The sequence below is a fragment of the Amia ocellicauda genome, chromosome 4 (genome assembly GCF_036373705.1).
Source record: "Amia ocellicauda isolate fAmiCal2 chromosome 4, fAmiCal2.hap1, whole genome shotgun sequence".
Taxonomy (NCBI): Eukaryota; Metazoa; Chordata; class Actinopteri; order Amiiformes; family Amiidae; genus Amia; species Amia ocellicauda.
This window is the reverse complement of record NC_089853.1, coordinates 29,308,864-29,329,401: the sequence shown is the minus strand read 5'-3', so window position 1 is coordinate 29,329,401 and position 20,538 is coordinate 29,308,864. Positions and strand designations below refer to the sequence as shown.

At 37.5% G+C, this 20,538-nt stretch overlaps 1 protein-coding gene across 1 annotated transcript; it reads right to left on the bottom strand.

Moving 5' to 3' along the window:
• Positions 1-1,103: 1,103 nt before the first annotated feature.
• On the bottom strand, positions 1,104-18,825 carry LOC136748220 (inter-alpha-trypsin inhibitor). The gene is made up of 6 exons (XM_066701790.1): positions 18,728-18,825; positions 9,980-10,168; positions 6,949-7,116; positions 4,022-4,072; positions 2,578-2,659; positions 1,104-2,108 (listed from the first exon to the last, which is right to left on the bottom strand). Exons 2-6 carry the CDS (start codon positions 10,152-10,154, stop codon positions 2,048-2,050), a joined length of 537 nt encoding a protein of 178 aa, XP_066557887.1. The 5' UTR covers positions 10,155-10,168; positions 18,728-18,825; the 3' UTR covers positions 1,104-2,047.
• Positions 18,826-20,538: the final 1,713 nt, after the last annotated feature.

Sequence of the window (20,538 nt, the reverse complement as noted above, 5' to 3'; positions counted from 1 at the left end):
GAGCATCAGAACTGGACCACAGAGCAATGGAAGAAGGTGGCCTGGTCTGATGAATCACGAGTTCAAGGTGTTGACTTGGCCTCCAAATTCCCCAGATCTCAATCAAATCGAGCATCTGTGGGATGTGCTGGACAAACAAGTCCGATCCATGGAGGCCCCACCTCGCAACTTACAGGACTTAAAGGATCTGCTGCTAACGTCTTGGTGCCAGATACCACAGCACACCTTCAGAGGTCTACACAATATTAGGCTGGTTTTATTGTTGTATTCCTCTGTGAATAGCCCTGACAGCTTAGGTGCAACAGCTGTAGTCAACAAGTTATTTTAAACCAAACACCTACTAAATGCATGATTCCATTGACCAGTGGTACTTACTCAACTGCCTCAGTTTTCATTAGCATTTAATTGTGCCAGCGTAACTTTGCTTGTATCCTAGAAAATATCTAATGAGATGGTCAAGTGGTATAAGTCGGGGTTGAAGGTATGCATTGTGAGGTGTGATGGCCTCACCTTGCAGAGATGATGAGATAAACATAGATGACAGATCACATAATGTATATATTTATGGGAGTTTTAAGTAATTAAGTTTTAGAAATTACCTTGCCTCTTCTGAAAGTAAGTTTGCTATATTTTATTGTATTGTATTATATTGTGCAGTCCAACTACCAGACAATTCATTTACAGAGCAGCATTTCCCAACTAGTGTGCTGTGTTTTACAGTGTTGTGTCATCTCATTTAATACAATTATAATATTCCCACCAGGATAGAACACATCTGAACAAGTTCAGATTTGTTCTGAAAGTAGGTTGTGTTTAAATGTTTATCGTGTGGCAGGTATTGTTGGAAGGTTGTGCACCAAAGGCTGGGTAAGACTGTCATAGGACACACACCTGTATAATCTCTGAAATCTGTGACTTGGGGAAAGCAATACAACACTTTTATTTAATTATTGTGCATTTATTCTAAAAATATTATTTTTGTAAACCGTGCAGTTGAAAAACGTCAGATGCCAGACCACTAAAAAATACAATACAAAAAATGATGTATATATGCAGATACATTGGCTATAGGAAGTATTCACCCCCTTGTAATCACATTTAAAAAAAAATGCACAACCTACTCAACACCTTGAAGATGCAATATACATATTATTGTGAAACAACAATTAATGAAAAATACAAAAACTGAAACAGAAGTATTCACCCCCGAGTCAAAACTTGGTCGAACCACCTTCGACAGCAATTACAGCTGTGGATTGTTTAGGGTAAGTTTCTACCAGGTTTGAACATCTGGATTGTGCAGTATTCAGTATTGGATGGGAATCATTGGTGGACTTAAATCTTCAAATCTTGCCACAGAGTCTCAGATTCAAGTTCAGACTTTGACTGGGCCACTATAGAACATTCACTTTCTTGTTTTTAAGCCACTCCAGGGTCGCTTTGGCTGTTTTTGAAAGCTCCATGGCCTTGTATCTTTAAGACCATTTTTATTGCATCCAGATATATTCAACTTATTGTGTGAATCCTGAAGGCACCCAAGCTTATTTAGGAGTGTCATAGCAAAGGAGGTGAATACTTCTGTAATGAAGACTTTTCAGGTTTTTATTTTAAATGGTTTAGTTTTTTCAACACATTAAATGTTGTGGAGTATGTTGTGTAAATCAAAGAAAAAAGAAAATTGTAATGCATCAAATAAACAATGTTTAGATATGGATTTCTTGTGTGTGTGAAATGAATGAATACAGCCTCAGTACACTACACAAGAATATAAAGCTTTACATTTATATTGAACATTTCAACATAATTCTACTATGATATAACAGTTACCCAGTGTAATATTATATTACCCTTAATTAAGTAGTTACATTCAGATAACATCCAGGTTTCCTTCATTTCAATTAGGTCTTAAAGATTATTATTTTTTTATCTCATTAATGAATTTTAGGTTTCCTCTAAGGAACTATAGAAGTACAATATATAAAACATTAAGAAAAAAAACAAAACACTGATGTCTATCATACAGTGCAGCATGGCTGGGAGAGTCAGTCTACTCCATTTCAATTACTTCCTTTTCTTGTTTTAAAGGTACAAAGTCTTTTTTTGGAGATCTGAAATGGAAGAATAGAGAAAGTAAATGTTAGACTTCTGTGTTGAATCAAAACTTTGGTGCTATTTTTTGTTACAGCATTGTGGAAGTCAACTACATATATATATATATTTTTTTTTTCTTGGCAGATGCCCTTATCCAGGGTGACTTGCAATACAAAGTGCAAGAATACAGTTAAGTACAAGGCATCAAACTTTACAAATTCAAATTTACATTGTACAAAGCAATTCAAAGTAAAATACATTTTACAACTTCCAATTTACACAGGTAAGTACAGCAAGTGAGGTCATACATCCTGGAAAGTAAAAGCTAAGTGCTATCAAGATGTTAGGTCACAGTCAAGAACTACGGGAAAGGGAGCAAATAAATAAATCAATTCAATCAGTGAATAATATAAAAGTCATACAAGTGAGCTTTAGCTATGGAGCATGCGTTATGTATTCTGATGAAAGTAATAAGACAACACTTACTTTTTTCCCGTCACAACAAAAACAATTACAATTATGAAGATGATTACACCAAAACACCACAGGATGCTTCCTACCATCAATCCTGTAAGAAAGTGAACCATCACAGAACTTATAAACATTACAGTAGCTAAACTGAGATATTTTCCACGTTTATGTGTATTATATACAGTACTGTGCAAAAGTTTTAGGCAGGTGTGAAAAAATGCTATAAAGTAAGAATGCTTTCAAATAGACATGTTAATAGATTTTAGTTATCAATTAAAAAAATGCACCCCAGTTCCTGTGTTTTCGTGCATAGTTGAGTTGCTTGGCCTTGTTACCACGTCGGAGGTATGACTTTTTGGCTGCAAGTCTTCCATGAAGGCCATTTCTGACCAGATTCTCCGGACAGTAGATGGTGTACCAGGGTCCCACTGTTTTCTGCCAATTCTGAGCTGATGGCACTGCTGGATATCTTCCGATTGCAAAGGGAAGTAAGCATGATGTGTCTTTCATCTGCTGCAGTAAGTTTCCTTGGCCGACCACTGCGTCTACGGTCCTCAACGTTTCCGGTTTCTTTGTGCTTCTTCAAAAGAGCTTGGACAGCACATCTGGAAACCCCTGTCTGCTTTGAAATGTCTGCCTGGGAGAGACCTTGCTGATGCAGTATAACTACCTGTTGCTGTGCTCAGTCTTGCCATGGTGTATGACTTTTGACAGTAAACAGCAACCTCACCTTGTTAGCTGAGTTTGGCTGTTCCTCACCCAGTTTTATTCCTCCTACACAGCTGTTTCTGTTTCAGTTAATGATTGTGTTTCAATGTGATTTTAAAAATCCCTGACTTTTTGCAAACGTACAACTGCAAACTGATGCTGTTTTGAAGGCAAAGGGTGGTCACACCAAATATGGATTTGATTTAGATTTTTCTTCTGTTCACTCACTTTGCATTTAGTTAATTGATAAATATAATCTATGAACGTGTAGTTTTGAATGCATTCTTACTTTACAGCATTTTCTTTTGCACAGTACTGTATATATTATTTCATAAAGTAAAATCTGATAATTACAGAAAGATTTACTTGTATACAACATTTGCAAATATTTAAATGTAGTCATGAGACTATATTTATGTAGGCTACTCTGAAGAAAATGTTGAGAATTGATTAAACAATATATACATGTAAAGAATGCCATTTAGACTTCAAAAATCAATAAAGTTAATATGTACCAAATAATAACGAGAGAGGAATGTATGTATAATACGAATGAACATACCTGACTGGTGTTCCTCATCATCTTTCAAAAGACTCAATTAAGTTCCCCCCCCCAACAGGATATGAAATCAGTATGCACCAGTAAAAAAATACAATGTAGGACTAATCTGAACCCATGATTCAATCAGAAGTGAATTACTCAGTGAATCCACAATGCATATTCCTGCAGCACGATATACTGTTTACATACCCACAGATACTTTTTCTGGAATATCTTCATCGTCGTCTTCAATTACAGTATCTGAGAAAACACAAATATTTATTTTGGAATCAAAGCAATCTGCTTCAGTGACAGACATTATGGAATAATTAAAATAAGAGCCCTAAGCAACATAGCACAAAATTAAACAACTGTAATCACCTCTGACCTCTTTTTTAGCGCTTTTCCACCGACAAGTAGCCGGTGCTCGGCCTCGGAAGCAGCTGATGATTTTGGGAACCGGCGCGCTTTTCCACCGGTTTTGGACCCGAACGCTGACGTCACTGGTGTGGGCGTTCCCAAGCGCGCAGTAGAAGAGAAACACGGCAGTAAAAATCAGCACCGAGGACTGCGACCTTAAACCCTATTATACATCACAACCAAACTCATTCAGCGTCACACACAGCAGTAATAATGAGCACCGAGGACTGCGACCTTAAACCCTATTATACATCACAACCAAACTCATTCAGCGTCACACACAGCAGTAATAATCAGCACCGAGGACTGCGACCTTAAACCCTATTATACATCACAACCAAACTCATTCAGCGTCACACACAGCAGTAATAATGAGCACCGAGGACTGCGACCTTAAACCCTATTATACATCACAACCAAACTCATTCAGCGTCACACACAGCAGTAATAATCAGCACCGAGGACTGCGACCTTAAACCCTATTATACATCACAACCAAACTCATTCAGCGTCACACACAGCAGTAATAATCAGCACCGAGGACTGCGACCTTAAACCCTATTATACATCACAACCAAACTCATTCAGCGTCACACACAGCAGTAATAATCAGCACCGAGGACTGCGACCTTAAACCCTATTATACATCACAACCAAACTCACTGTGAAAAGCAAAACAAAAAACGCGAGATCACACATGTAGCAGAAACGCAAATACAACTATACGAATATGCTAAGATAACTCATCCTTTTATTTGTATTGATTTTTTATTGATGCATTAAGGGATTTACACCGATTCGCTATTTCAGACACTTTTACTGTATTGAATAAAATACATGCATTCGTCACCGCGCACACAGTTCATTATGAATATACTTTGTATGAGTGGATACATTTTCATTCATTTTGTGGCGTATTTTTACTTTTATTCTTGTTTAAAACACAATGACTATAGGCTAGCCTATTGATTATGGATGCGGCTGATTTGGGGGTATTAGCGGCGCAGTCGTGGGCAGATGATGTTAATGGTTTGATGGAAATTGTGCTGATTGAGGAAGTCTGGGATGATGGTCCCAAATCACTGTTGCATTGTCCCTGTTGCCAGACACGCAGCGATGCTCCTATGTGTTGAAAGTCTGCTAACAAATACACAATAATAATAATAATAATAATAATAATAATAATAATAATAATAATACGTCAGCACTGCTGGCGTGTGAGCAGAAAGCGCATCACTGTCACAGATCTCACTGTGTATTTGATCTCTTACTGTACAATATGTATGGTTTGTGTAATTCGCCCTGTGTTAAGAAAATGAATTTATTCATGAAGTATGAATCAAGCGCAAACCAACCCGGGACACGTGACTCGTAGCGGCGCTGGATTCGGAGTCACACCGGATCAGATAATGACCAGTTCATTAAAACAACATGTCTGTCCAATCTGTGTCCGCATTAACTCTCATCATCATCTCGCTGTAACACGGCTTTCCTGACACGGAAGCTGCGCTCAGTCGTCTCTCATTGCTGCCATTTGACAACAACTAACTAGTTATTGACGTGTGAGACATGCTGTCACTGTAGTGTCTCTGACAGGCCGCTGTTGCTGCTCATTTCGCTCATTTGTAATAAACTCTCCTCGCTGCTCGCGTCTCTGCCGGCATTTTAAACATGGCGGCTGCGCTCGGCCAATCACTTCCTGTGGAGACGACTTAACCCCGCCCCCCGCCATGACGTCACTGGGTCTTAGGTTGCAGACCAGCAAGTTTTTGGTGCCAGAAAAAGCGGCTCCGTGCGGCCGGGAGACGGGTCTTCTGCGGGGAAAAGCAAAACATGGGTCCAAATTAGACACCGGCTCCGAACTAGCACCGGCTCCTTGTCGGTGCAAAAGCGCTATTTGTGTTATTGAGTTATATGTATAGCTGGTTGTAAAAATCTTATACTGTCAGTGTTTCATCCCACACATCCCGCAATTCACAAGCTCACCACATGAGGTCATCGTCACCCGAATACTAGCCCTCACATTCCTCAGCAATCAGCCACTTTACCTTCCTCGGTACCATGTGCGCTTGCTCTATCTTCCTCAAACTCCCATTGGACCAGCACTCTCCTTCACTGCCCTCTGCTCCACATATAAACCCCTCCGTGACTCCCATTCCATGTTAAGTCTAATGTTGCTATTCTCAGTGTCCCTGGTGATTAGTGAGTGCATGTGTTTGAGCTCCTTGTGAACCTTGACCTTTGATTCCTGAATTCTCCCAACCAGCCTGTTTGCCTCATCATTGACCCTTGCTTGGCTTATTGACCTTGCTTTTGGATCCTCCTTGACATTGCTGTTTGCTGGTTTTGACCCTTGCCTGTCCCTGGACTCCCTTTACTCCACACCTGGGTTCCTCATGCCTGAGTTGCTATTTTACACATACACTGTCTAAAACATTTCTCCCTATAATCAAAATCTTTCATGCACCAAAAAAAACCCTAACATCTACTTGTATTTTGTCTATTGGTACATATGCTGTAGTCTAATATCTGCCCTAATACATAATTGTTTCAGTTCTGAAGGCAGCAAAGGATGTTTAAACAAGGTGTCAAGTGCAATCAATGAACATTATGTTTTCAGGGTGTTTCTCAATGATGAAAAGTACTTTGCTTTCCTTAAAATATAGACCACATATATGCCACCACTGAAAGTATGACAAAGATAACAATATACTCACTATTGTAGTATGCACAGGTGGAATTGCAAATGTCATGACTAATAAAGCGGTTTCCATTCCCTCCACAGCCAGTGTAATAAAAGGTCTTGCATTTCTGCTTGGTTACATTGTAATACCAAAGTAAATAGTGGAGCAAACCCCAATCTGCAGTGTCAATAAGCAGGCTTCCTCTGAAAAGAAAGAAAGAAAGAAAAATAACCTGCACCATCAGCTTAATGATTTATATAATAACCTAATGCACATACTTCAGTAACTCCTGTAAACTTTACCACTAGTCATTTATTTCTCATATATATATATACAAAATTAGTTGTCTCCCAACTCACTTCATCCTATGAGAGATTGTGGAGAAACTTGGCCACAAACTTTGCACTTGCTTCCAGTGATCCACACTACTTAGAAATTCAAAACATTTAAAATATATACACAATCACACAGTATCAATATTGTTGTTGTTATTGTTCCAAACACAAGGTGGCAGACCTTCTCAATACAGTACTGTTTTACAATAGGTATTATAGTACTATATTTTTCCCACTCTGAACCAGTCTGCCAGTGGACACTACAAGGACATTCATTTGTGTTTTGTGCGATTTAGGGACAGATTTAAACAAAATTTTGACCCACCTACTAATAGAAAACTTCAAAACTGTACTGTTTGGTGGCTGTACAAAACTGTTCAATTTCAATTAATATAAGTACATACATGAAATTTGCTAATAGCTGGTATTATTATTATTATTGAACTTCATTACTACTTTTTCTGTTTTATTAGCTAATGGACAACCTACCAAAATCAATAGCTTAAGCTTTTATCTTTTGTAGAAATTATTGCTGATACAATTTCAGCTAATATGAAATGATGCATCCTTCCTGGGAATAAAGAAACCATAACAGGACAAGGTGGACTAAGTGTGAGTTATTTTGAGGATTTTGTTAGTGTAAAATAGGTCACAGTGTGACAATGTTTTCTTTAAAGACCACATTTAATTACAAATGTAGTTAAAGTATGCAAATATGGTTACAGTTAAAATATCAGTCAGAAGAGTGTAGAACCTGCAATGTTTGAAAGGTCTACATCCTTGCAGATGAATTGAACTTGGCAGAATAGAGTGTAGCCAGCAGGCACATTCATGGTCAGCTGTTATTATCGGGTATAACTCTAAATAACAGCAAATTACATTTGCACCATTTATAAGGGAGTGCTTAAAGTATTTGGTTAGTATGTCTTTCTTGTCCTAACTTTATAACTGTTTTTTTTTATTCTGTTGTCTTTGCATCTCCCTAAACCAGACAGCAGTGATGTAAGGTAAGACCAACCAAGTGACGTCAACAAAGCAGATGCCATGTCTGGTTTAGAGCAGACAAAGATTATGGATAGCCATCTAACCTCTAACCCTCCAACAGACACCTCCTACCTGTCCAGCCTAATGAGGGCAGATGGATTAATTCCTTTACCTGTTGTTTTACCTGTGGTTTTCATGGAAAAGAAAACGATGAGAGAAAAAGTTAAGTACTTAAGTACTGATGTGAGAGGACAGTGATGATGGAAAACGATGACAGAATGCATCTGGGAAGTAGTCATATCATTCAGGCGCTATTCAGGTATTATTAATTAACTTAAAGGAATCAAAACAGAACAGTAGATTGAACGTTTGATACATGTATGTTTTTCAAACATTCTGATAATAGCCTGATTTTTTTATTTATCCATATAGACACAATTCTTAGGGAAATTAAAACAACAACAAAAACATATTGTGGGATTATTGATGATACACTTATATGCTTTTCTGCTGTCTCATAATTTGAAAATATTAAGAAAGAAAGGCCAAGAACTATATCAAAATCTCAGAAGATCAGTCTGTTTACTTTGTGTGCTGATAATGAACAAAGAGAAAATCTGCCTGCACAGGAATACTCTTCAGAGTTGTCGGGAAGACTCTTATATATAGAAAGAGGGAGAGCAGACAGAAATGGGGAAAGAATTACCTATACACTACAGGAACAGCAAAAGCCATGGTTTTGTCCCATAGGCAGGCTTAGAAAAACTTAAACAATGATTATGGGAGCCAAGCATAGACATCACTGAGTCTGCTAGACTGCTAGAGTTTATTCTTCTTCTTGTGCTTAGAGCAGCTTAGAGAAGTTCCAATTTTCACAGTTTATACTTTTGAATGAAACCATTCTACGTGTGTAGCTCTCCTAATGTAAGTGTACCTTGGTTTATTTACCATAGGATTTTCAAACTTTTAGCATGGTTTTACGGTGTTGAAGTAGTTTCCAATGGGATCAGCATGCTTTCACTCTACTTTATGATATACTTGACCAGAAGAAAGGTATTCCTATGGCCCAGTATAGTAAAGCATATTGAAATCATGAAGAGTTACTGGGGGTTTGGGAATAAATGGGTTAAATGTCTGTTTAGGCCACATATTCTGTTTTCTGACTTTCCTTTGCAATAAATCACGTCGGTTAGAAGGCCGTCTCCTATCTATGCTCCAAAGTACACTTTTTATAGCTGTCATAAACATGCTTTCATTTTTCTCCAGCCATCTCCAACTTAAGCCACACCATTCCATTGGCTTGCAAGCCCTTCATGTATTGTCTAGAACGGACAAAAATAACTCCCCGTTCTGTGTCCATTAGCCATTTTGGTTAGGTGTGGCTGTGATTTCCTAAAAATCCTTTGTTAAAACCAGTCATAGAACTACCAAAACTGTGTTAATAGACCAGATGTTAACTGTTCCTTCTATTTATGGACTTGTACTGACAAGCCAAAAGTTACTGTAGCAACCTGCTGATTTCATGTGTACTCATTTGACAACCAGTAGAATGAAACAAAAAACAAAACAAGACAATTAAAACAACACCTAAAACAATAATAATATTTACAGAAAGTTGCAAAAGCTTCCAAGATTAGTTTTTAAACCAGTCACAGGTATAGAAGCAGTTACATACATACTACTGAATTATGTGCCAGTTAAAACACACTTATCAACCAAAAGAGTGGCATCAGATGTTGACTTACTGTCATTGGGGTAAAATTTGTCTGGCTCATCGGAGCAGTTTTTCATGCACATCTTGTCGGTAATGAAACGATTCCCATTTCCCCCATTTCCCTTATACATGAATGGCTCACAACGTTTTGTTATTTTATTGTAGAAAAGGCGGAAAAGGAATTTGTCGCCTGTCCCCGGGTCCATGTCCAATTCGCATTCTGTGAAATTAAATGAGACATGTTTATTAATAAGGGGTCGACTTTTAAATTCATTCAAGCAAGCTGGAAGCTGGAACTGGCTCCCTTTCTACTCACTTGCTCCCTTTCCTGTAGTTCTTGACTGTGACCCTACATCTTGTCAGCATTTAGCTTTTACTTTCCAGAATGTATGACCTCACTTACTGTACTTACCTGTGTAAATTGGAAGTTGTAGAATGTATTATACTTTGAATTGCTTTGTATAATGTAAATTTGAATTTGTAATGTTTGATGCCCTTGTATTGTATTTGTATTGCACTTATGTTGTAAGTCACCCTGTGTCTGTCAAGAAAAAAAAAAATATATATACACTCACCTAAAGGATTATTAGGAACACCTGTTCAATTTCTCATTAATGCAATTATCTAACCAACCAATCACATGGCAGTTGCTTCAATGCATTTAGGGGTGTGGTCCTGGTCAAGACAATCTCCTGAACTCCAAACTGAATGTCTGAATGGGAAAGAAAGGTGATTTAAGCAATTTTGAGCGTGGCATGGTTGTTGGTGCCAGACGGGCCGGTCTGAGTATTTCACAATCTGCTCAGTTACTGGGATTTTCACGCACAACCATTTCTAGGGTTTACAAAGAATGGTGTGAAAAGGGAAAAACATCCAGTATGCGGCAGTCCTGTGGGCGAAAATGCCTTGTTGATGCTAGAGGTCAGAGGAGAATGGGCCGACTGATTCAAGCTGATAGAAGAGCAACTTTGACTGAAATAACCACTCGTTACAACCGAGGTATGCAGCAAAGCATTTGTGAAGCCACAACACGTACAACCTTGAGGCGGATGGGCTACAACAGCAGAAGACCCCACCGGGTACCACTCATCTCCACTACAAATAGGAAAAAGAGGCTACAATTTGCACAAGCTCACCAAAATTGGACAGTTGAAGACTGGAAAAATGTTGCCTGGTCTGATGAGTCTCGATTTGTGTTGAGACATTCAGATGGTAGAGTCAGAATTTTGGTGTAAACAGAATGAGAACATGGATCCATCATGCCTTGTTACCACTGTGCAGGCTGGTGGTGGTGGTGTAATGGTGTGGGGGATGTTTTCTTGGCACACTTTAGGCCCCTTAGTGCCAATTGGGCATCGTTTAAATGCCACGGCCTACCTGAGCATTGTTTCTGACCATGTCCATCCCTTTATGACCACCATGTACCCATCCTCTGATGGCTACTTCCACCAGGATAATGCACCATGTCACAAAGGTCGAATCATTTCAAATTGGTTTCTTGAACATGACAATGCGTTCACTGCACTAAACTGGCCCCCACAGTCACCAGATCTCAACCCAATAGAGCATCTTTGGGATGTGGTGGAACGGGAGCTTCGTGCCCTGGATGTGCATCCCACAAATCTCCATCAACTGCAAGATGCTATCCTATCAATATGGGCCAACATTTCTAAAGAATGCTTTCAGCACCTTGTTGAATCAATGCCACGTAGAATTAAGGCAGTTCTGAAGGTGAAAGGGGGTCAAACACAGTATTAGTATGGTGTTCCTAATAATCCTTTAGGTGAGTGTATAGTTGACTTCCACAATGCTGTAACAAAAAATAGCACCAAAGTTTTTAATCAATACAGAAGTCTAACATATTTACTTTCTCTGTTCTTGCACTTTGTATTGCACTTATGTTGTAAGTCGCCCTGGATAAGGGTGTCTGCCAATAAATAATAATAATAATAATAATAATAATAATAATAATAATATTCTGCAGATTCTCTTTTCTTTGGATTTCGCAAATATAGATGTTCAATTCTGCTTGGATTTTTATATTTTCAGTGTAGACTGTACATGTTGAGATCACACGAGAATACATAACCATTTAAAAGAACAGGACCATTCAAAAGAATGAAAGCCTGATTTATCAAACCTAACTTTAATGTAAAGAGAAAAACTAAATTGCTTTATAATCACAAGAAGTGGGTGTGTTTCGGTTCAGTAATGCAATGACAACTCCTATATTTTATGGCCGTTGTAAAAATTATGATGCTCTACATATTGAAAACTCATCGTCATTTACTTACTCTGTGAATCACACAGCTCAGTGCTTTCAGATAAATGAAAGTTAATGAAACTTCGCTGTAGTAGATAAGAAACAAGACAGCAATAAATGCTATATTAAAAAAAGGTCCTATGACTCATTCCATAAGGTACTCTTGGTATAATAAAAAGTCAGTTCAGTTCAGTCTACTCTGTGACCTGCAGGGCTTGTTAAATTGACCTAATTGGTGTAATCTTTTGGGATGACACTGCTAATATCTTTGGTCTTTCTTATGATTAACAAGTGAATATTACAAAACACAACTATTGAATTACTTAATACAGATGTGTTGTTAAAAAACAAAAACAAAAAACAACTTGATGTGTCACAATCATCTGTAGCAAATCCAAATGAGAAAAGGAGTTTATTTGAAAACAGAAACATTGTTCTAAACATTGAAAAGTGAAGTGAAGAAACAGACTAAGATCCTTGTCTAAATTTAGTCTGTTCTATCTTCTATGTATGAGGGCAATGAGGTAACAGAGCAAAGCAGTGTTTCTTAGTCCAGCTCTCATAGCAGATTCCTGAGAATTTGGTATTATTGGTCTGTCCAGAGATTAAGCCATTAACCAGACATGAACGCTATGCTGATCAGCATAATTAAGTTGATATAATGCTATTGAACCAATCATGCATGGCTCTGAGACATGGACAGTACTAGTTACAATACACAAGGCAATGCCTGTTCTGTATGGCTGGACTATAATCAGTATAGAAATATTGAACATTTACAGACACAGTTTTCTTTTGATCCCAAAGACCAGACCAGATAGTAAGAAATTATAATTTGCTTTTAGCATATTTTATCACAACTTGTTACCAATAACACACATTTTCAACAAACATTTCAAGGGAATGTAAGGAAACTGAGTAATATTTCTATACAGATTTCTGGTATAAGAAAATCTGTTACAACCCTGTTCATTGTGGTTGAGAATGTTTTCCTATTAACAACCCATTCTAGTAATAGAAGAACTAAAACATAAATGTTCGAGACAGATCTTGGAAGACTGTGATTACAATAGGGTGTGATTGTCTGTGGCCTGATGGCTGGACTTAATGCTCAGTGATTTAAGGCTGAATAGGGTGTACCCTAGGTAATCTTGTCATGTAAAGCAGCCTCATAATGGGCAGGGTATTAGAATGAAAGCATATGATAATTTGAGATGCAGACTCGCCTCTATAAACATGTTGTGTCCCCATACACAAAAAGAGATCTTCAAGACCTCCATATACTCTCTGACGCTCCCCTGTAGAGAGGGTGTGTTCACATGATTGCCCAGCAGTTTCAGGTAAACAGGTTATTTTTACCACTGGTGGCACTTTTGCAGCCTATTGCAATTGTTACTCTATATGTAATATCTATATCCTGGAATCAATAAATGTTGAGTTATGTTTATCTGTGATTGTTTTAAAACATAACTAATTAACAAAAAGTATGTTTTCCTTACAGGAATAATTACGAAATAGAAAAGTTATTATGCAGTCTCCTTACAAAGAATCAACATAAACTGACAGCCAACCCTGGACCAGTAGCTACTATTGTATTTCTTAACAGCATTTATGTTTTTTTTTTTTTTTTTTAAATAGAGCAACCTAGGTACAGTCCCTTGCTCAAGGGTACAACACCAGTGTCCCCCATCTGGGACTGAATCCACAACCCTCCACTCACCAGTCCACAGCCCAAAACACTACCCCACACATCTATCTATTCATAGCAGCTGCTTAAACGATTCTGGGAAGTTTGTGTTTTTGGCATTTGTATTCTCCTGCACTTCCTGATTTTGGGACTCATGATTAAAATTAAGGAGAATGAGCACAATGTCAGATGTCTGGCTGACAATCTGCTCGAAACTGCTTGCCCAATGTACTCCGCAAACAAAACCAACAGAGCTAACAGAGCTAACTTTTTACAATCTTGTGCAAAGCTGAAGGCATGAGGGTGTGGTTGATCAATTAAAGTATATTATCCAGAGTAATAATACCCATTCCCGGCAGTGGAAAAACACAACCCTTTAGGTTTTATCAGTAATTTAAAATCCTCAATGACCAATGACCCTAGAATACCATTTCAAGAGCCAAGAGTGAGCTTTTAGGATATTTGCTTTGTTTGCTTTAATATTACCTGGCTTCACACTTTTCATTCATTACCCAGCCAGGTGGGTTAGAGAAATGTTGCTGTTTGCACTGACAGATTGAAATAGAAGCCTGTTAACTTTGTTGTTGTGACTGGTGCTGCCCTGGCCCCAGGATGCTGGCTGGCATAGCTGCGTGGTTTGACCATCTTGTGGTTTGCTGGGCTCTGTCTAAACACCATGTAGTGCAACTTCTGCCCACAAGAAACAGACAACCTTAAAATATCCCCCAAAGAAGCAAGTCAAGTGAAGGTGACTAACACCTCTGCCACTGGTGAAAAGAAAATTCAGCTGTCTGCTGAAAATCTCATAAACATGAATGTTTACTGTTGTCTGCAGACTTATTTTTGCCTCCTTCAGTCTGGGGAAACAGATCCTATCCTTCACTAAACCTGAAGGGGAATAAGCTGTTCTGTAGAGAGTAAATTAAGTGTTTGCATCTTGGATTTCCACAGCAACCAGCTATTTAGATATCCTTTTAAATAAAAGACCAAAACATCATCTACAATGTACATTATGTTTGACATTTTATACAGAACATTTTGAAAATTACATTTACAGATTCCTGTAGAATGTCCATGTTTTTTGTTTGTTTGTTTCACATAAAACTATACTGCATATTTTTTTTTATTTTTTTTTGCTAGCAATTAATAATAAACCCCACTGTCTAAAGCCCGGATGAAATCTCTGACCCACAAGCCAGTCGCATATTCCAAACACCTCACTTCTGGACAGAAGCTTCTTGTGTCTCCCCTGTCACTAAGTATTGGGTCTTATATTTATTGATTAGAAAATAATTGGGGACAAAATCTTAATGAGAACATACTCTGTCTGGTTAGTCTTCAAAATAAGTCATACCCAAATACTGATGTTAAATAGCATGTGTGATACAATGATTGTGCAATGTTTAGTGCAACTGGGACATTTATACATACACACCATACCAAGAGCACATGTCCTGCAATTCTTCAGCCAGCGACACTTTTATAACATTTTCATACAACATTCTGTAGGCGTATTTGGCTTCTGAATACTAAGCTAAAGCCACTAAGTTCCAAGTTATAGTCATTCCTCCCAGAAATCCATTCACTTTACGCTGCTTCATAGCTACTTCTAAAGCTCTGTGATCAAAGGAATGGCTTCGGAAAAATCTTTCTTTTACACCATACCTTGTTGAAGTTAGATTAATTATATTCACTGACTACAGGCAAAAGCTGTAACAAATTCAAATTACGAACTTTCTTTTTTAAATCAAGTTTTGAAAATGACACGCAAAATATGTTCTTACATTTCTAACCTTCCACCAATGCCTTAGAAAAACAGTCATGTCTCCTGTACTACAAGACCAGAACTAATGACAAAAAATGATCATTCACTTTCAGCATTATATGAAAATGTATCTCTCTAACATTTCAAGACTATAAAGAAATGGCCAGTGTTATAAACTCTCTCACTACAAATCAGCATAAATTGACAAACCACCAACCCATGAACAATATTTACAATACTATATGATATTGCAGATGTGTATGTATTTCCAGGATATTAAGTTTAAAGTATATTTACAAAGGTACTGTATGTACTTACTAGTTATTCAAATGAGAAAGGCCTCTATATTTATCCATTAAGGAAATAAATTGCTGATGATCTGAGAAAATGAATTAACAATAATACATACATAATGGGTGGAATTTGATATGGTAAACTAATCAAGTCATCCTGAATCAGCATGGTTGTAACAGAAATATGGACATCATAAAGTTTCAAATAATGACCTTTGTACAAAGTACCAACACAGAGCTACATTCAAAGCTCAGGCTTACAGAGGTGGCAAACTATCTAATTGTTTGTAAGGACCACTGTCCAAATAAAATGTGCACCACTGCTTTTCACTGTCCCTGGACTTTCAAGAAATACTGCAGTTTTGTATAATAGAAATCAATACATGTTAACTTCTGTTCCTCCATGATTCTTTTAAAACATAATTGGTCAATTATTATATTTCTTAGTCAACTGTTAAAATACACTCACCTAAAGGATTATTAGGAACACCATACTAATACTGTGTTTGACCCCCTTTCGCCTTCAGAACTGCCTTAATTCTACGTGGCATTGATTCAACAAGGTGCTGAAAGCATTCTTTAGAAATGTTGGCCCATATTGATAGGATAGCATCTTGCAGTTGATGGAGATTTGTGGGATGCACATCCAGGGCACGAAGCTCCCGTTCCACCACATCCCAAAGATGCTCTATTGGATTGAGATCTGGTGACTGTGGGGGCCAGTTTAGTACAGTGAACTCATTGTCATGTTCAAGAAACCAATTTGAAATGATTCGACCTTTGTGACATGGTGCATTATCCTGCTGGAAGTAGCCATCAGAGGATGGGTACATGGTGGTCATAAAGCGATGGACATGGTCAGAAACAATGCTCAGGTAGGCCGTGGCATTTAAACGATGCCCAATTGGCACTAAGGGGCCTAAAGTGTGCCAAGAAAACATCCCCCACACCATTACACCACCACCACCAGCCTGCACAGTGGTAACAAGGCATGATGGATCCATGTTCTCATTCTGTTTATGCCAAATTCTGACTCTACCATCTGAATGTCTCAACAGAAATCAAGACTCATCAGACCAGGCAACATTTTTCCAGTCTTCAACTGTCCAATTTTGGTGAGCTTGTGCAAATTGTAGCCTCTTTTTCCTATTTGTAGTGGAGATGAGTGGTACCCGGTGGGGTCTTCTGCTGTTGTAGCCCATCCGCCTCAAGGTTGTACGTGTTGTGGCTTCACAAATGCTTTGCTGCATACCTCGGTTGTAACGAGTGGTTATTTCAGTCAAAGTTGCTCTTCTATCAGCTTGAATCAGTCGGCCCATTCTCCTCTGACCTCTAGCATCAACAAGGCATTTTCGCCCACAGGACTGCCGCATACTGGATGTTTTTCCCTTTTCACACCATTCTTTGTAAACCCTAGAAATGGTTGTGCGTGAAAATCCCAGTAACTGAGCAGATTGTGAAATACTCAGACCGGCCCGTCTGGCACCAACAACCATGCCACGCTCAAAATTGCTTAAATCACCTTTCTTTCCCATTCAGACATTCAGTTTGGAGTTCAGGAGATTGTCTTGACCAGGACCACACCCCTAAATGCATTGAAGCAACTGCCATGTGATTGGTTGGTTAGATAATTGCATTAATGAGAAATTGAACAGGTGTTCCTAATAATCCTTTAGGTGAGTGTATATCACATTTTTTGTACATAGTTACCCATTTATACAGCATTTTTTTAATGCAGCAATCTACGTGAAGTACCTCACTCAAAGGTAGGATAGCAATGTCCCCCACCTGGGATTGAATCCACAACCCTCCACTCAGAAATCCAAAGCCTTAAACACTACTGAACCCTGCTACCAGAACTATCTATCTATCAATTTATTCATCGCAGATGCAGATGCAGAAACGATTCTGGGAAGTCTGTGTCTTTGTAATTTCTATTCCCCTGCACTTCCTGGTTTCAGGACTCTTTATGAGTTCACATTAAGCAGATTGAGGACAATGTCATATGTCTGACAGTCTGCTCTGAGCAATAGTACAGATGATGGCTCCACATGTGATCACAAAACTGTCATTTGGTCTTCACAATATTTTAGTTCCCACATTTAGCCTGTCATGATCAATGAAACATTCTAACTTCTGAAGTTGGGTTCATCTGGAATAAACTATTCTATACAGAAACACTTTTAGAACTTTATTCAAGTAGTATTCACAATACGAGTATTGTTCATGAATAACACACATTTTGCTATTCAAAGTGATTGCACAATAAGTTAGCATCCGGGATATCTTTTCCACAATAGGTTAAAAATCCTATGCAGCGGAAGGCATGTTTAAAATAATAATAATAATAATAATAATAAAAAGCTAGAGATACAATGTTCTTGATAAGCAATAGAAAAGCTACAAAATATAACACATCTCTTAACAGGTCTCATCATTATTCTTTAACATAACCATACAGGTGTTTAATAAATGGAAATGGAGATTATTCAGTATTACACACTTTTTATCTGAATTATTTATAAAAACTCAAACATTACATATTTTAAGACAGGAGTATTAGTAAAGGCTATTTTCCTTCGCACATGCACTGAACTTTTTAATGTTATAACTGCCTTATACAGACGAGGAGCTGGAGAAGAAGGGAGTGGCCTCCCAGACAAAGGAATGGTGATACTTAGTCAAACTATTTAAATGATTCCTTTGATCTCAAACCTAACCAGGGCTGCTCTTTAATCTCCCAACTATCAGTTTAAAATGAATGAACTCACCTGGTACTTTACTGGTACAGTAGACACGATTAAAGCCACCAAGAAAACAGCAAGCAATCTCCTCATTGTGGTAGTGTGATCTGATGGCTGGAAAAGAAACTCTGTCTATGAGTGCTTTGTTATAAATGATGGACAGTAACCTTTGTACTTTACATTGATTATCCAGCTGAACCCATTTGTCAGTTGAGGAGTCATACAAATTTGGATTAATAATTTCCAAGCAGTGTCATAAAATGTAAGGATGGGCAGATGCTGTAGATTATGACAATGAACGCTACCACTCACTATTAACAAGTGTGATATTTGTGTCCTGCTGTGTCCTGTCTTAAAATTATCAAAAAATAAATATATAACCATATAATATATATATAACCAGACATTAAAGTATACATTTTCTAAATGTACAATTATTCAAAGCATACCAGTACTGAGATACAAAACAATTTTTATTTCAGCTGCTTTGACTGTTGTCTGTTGAATTAGACCAGCCTTGTGTCTCCTCTGACAATATTTAATATTTGATAAATCAAGATCTGCAAAACAAAAATGAACGAGACATGTATTGCCTATGCCAGCCAGTTATATTTTGTTTTTGCGTTAAACAAACAGCCTATGGAATAATTAATCCCTGTTTTCCTAAGGGTAGAACAAATCAAACCTTTGACCTACCTGCCAATTGCAAAGCAAAATGTTATGATTTGGTATGTCAAAGATTTGATTTGGTCTATCCCTTAAATTGTTTGGGGAAGCTGTAACTGGGTATGAGCATGTATTTTGAGGATAACTGTTATGTATATTTTCAGGATGGTTTAAAAATGAAATAAAAAACAAACACACATTGTTGAACAGTGAAAGCTTCAGTTCATACAGGTCTTCTTTGATATGTCATATGTTCCCTTAACTGATTTATTTGAGTGATAGTATGACACTGACATATTTATAATCACAATACAGTTGCAGAAACCTACCCCAGGAAAAAGCAGGGCAACTATTAATACATACATCCAAAAATACATAATTAATTAATATTAATAATATAATGGTAACGCTTTAGATTACGTGGCCCAATTGAATATTGTATAGATATTTGATTGATAATGTATTAACATTCAGCTAAATGCTAAATAAATATCAATAGAATGCTAATGTAATATCTCTATACAAAAAATGTTGTCAGCATGAACAAATGCATTACAAAACTGTTCAGCCATCTAAAGTGGAGATATCAAACCCATAAGCCAAGTTACAAGAAACAATTGGCAGAAACTAATTCATGTTTTACAGTCTCTGTAGTGTCTGTGTCCGCTGAGGTAAAAGTAAACTATTACTTACACCAAGCTATCTAGCTATAGATAAATTATTATTATTATTATTATTATTATTATTATTATTATTATTATTATTATTATTATTAAGAACAAAAGCATCAGCAAACTAGCTATACTATGGTAACCACATAGGCCCCTCATCCTTTGATAGATGACAATAACAATTAACACATGAAACACATGTTCATAAAGACAAATTAAATAAAAGCAGCCTTGCCTATCAAAATAAAATTACTCCTGATTTACTTGCAACTGTTGCGTTGGAACAGCTGGGGGAGCCAGTAAACACAGTGTGTGCTGTGGATTTCAGACCAAAGTATAAAACACATCCATATTATCTTCATCATCATTGTTATTACTATAATTAACACCAGTAATTATTTCAGTTTTTAAAGCACAAGCCACTTTTAGTATGCTTTATATTAAACATAGAGTAACCCCAAATGGAGCAGATCATTGAGGACCTCCAACAGCACAGCGGGA

Coding starts and splice junctions, on each gene's coding strand:
- LOC136748220 (XM_066701790.1), bottom strand. CDS start 10,154: ATGGACCCGGGGACAGGCGACAAATTCCTTTTCCGCCTTTTCTACAAT. Junction 4,073..6,948: donor CACCTGTGCATACTACAATA/GTGAGTATATTG, acceptor GTGTTTTCTCAG/ATACTGTAATTGAAGACGAC. Junction 2,109..2,577: donor TTTGTTGTGACGGGAAAAAA/GTAAGTGTTGTC, acceptor CTTCCATTTCAG/ATCTCCAAAAAAAGACTTTG.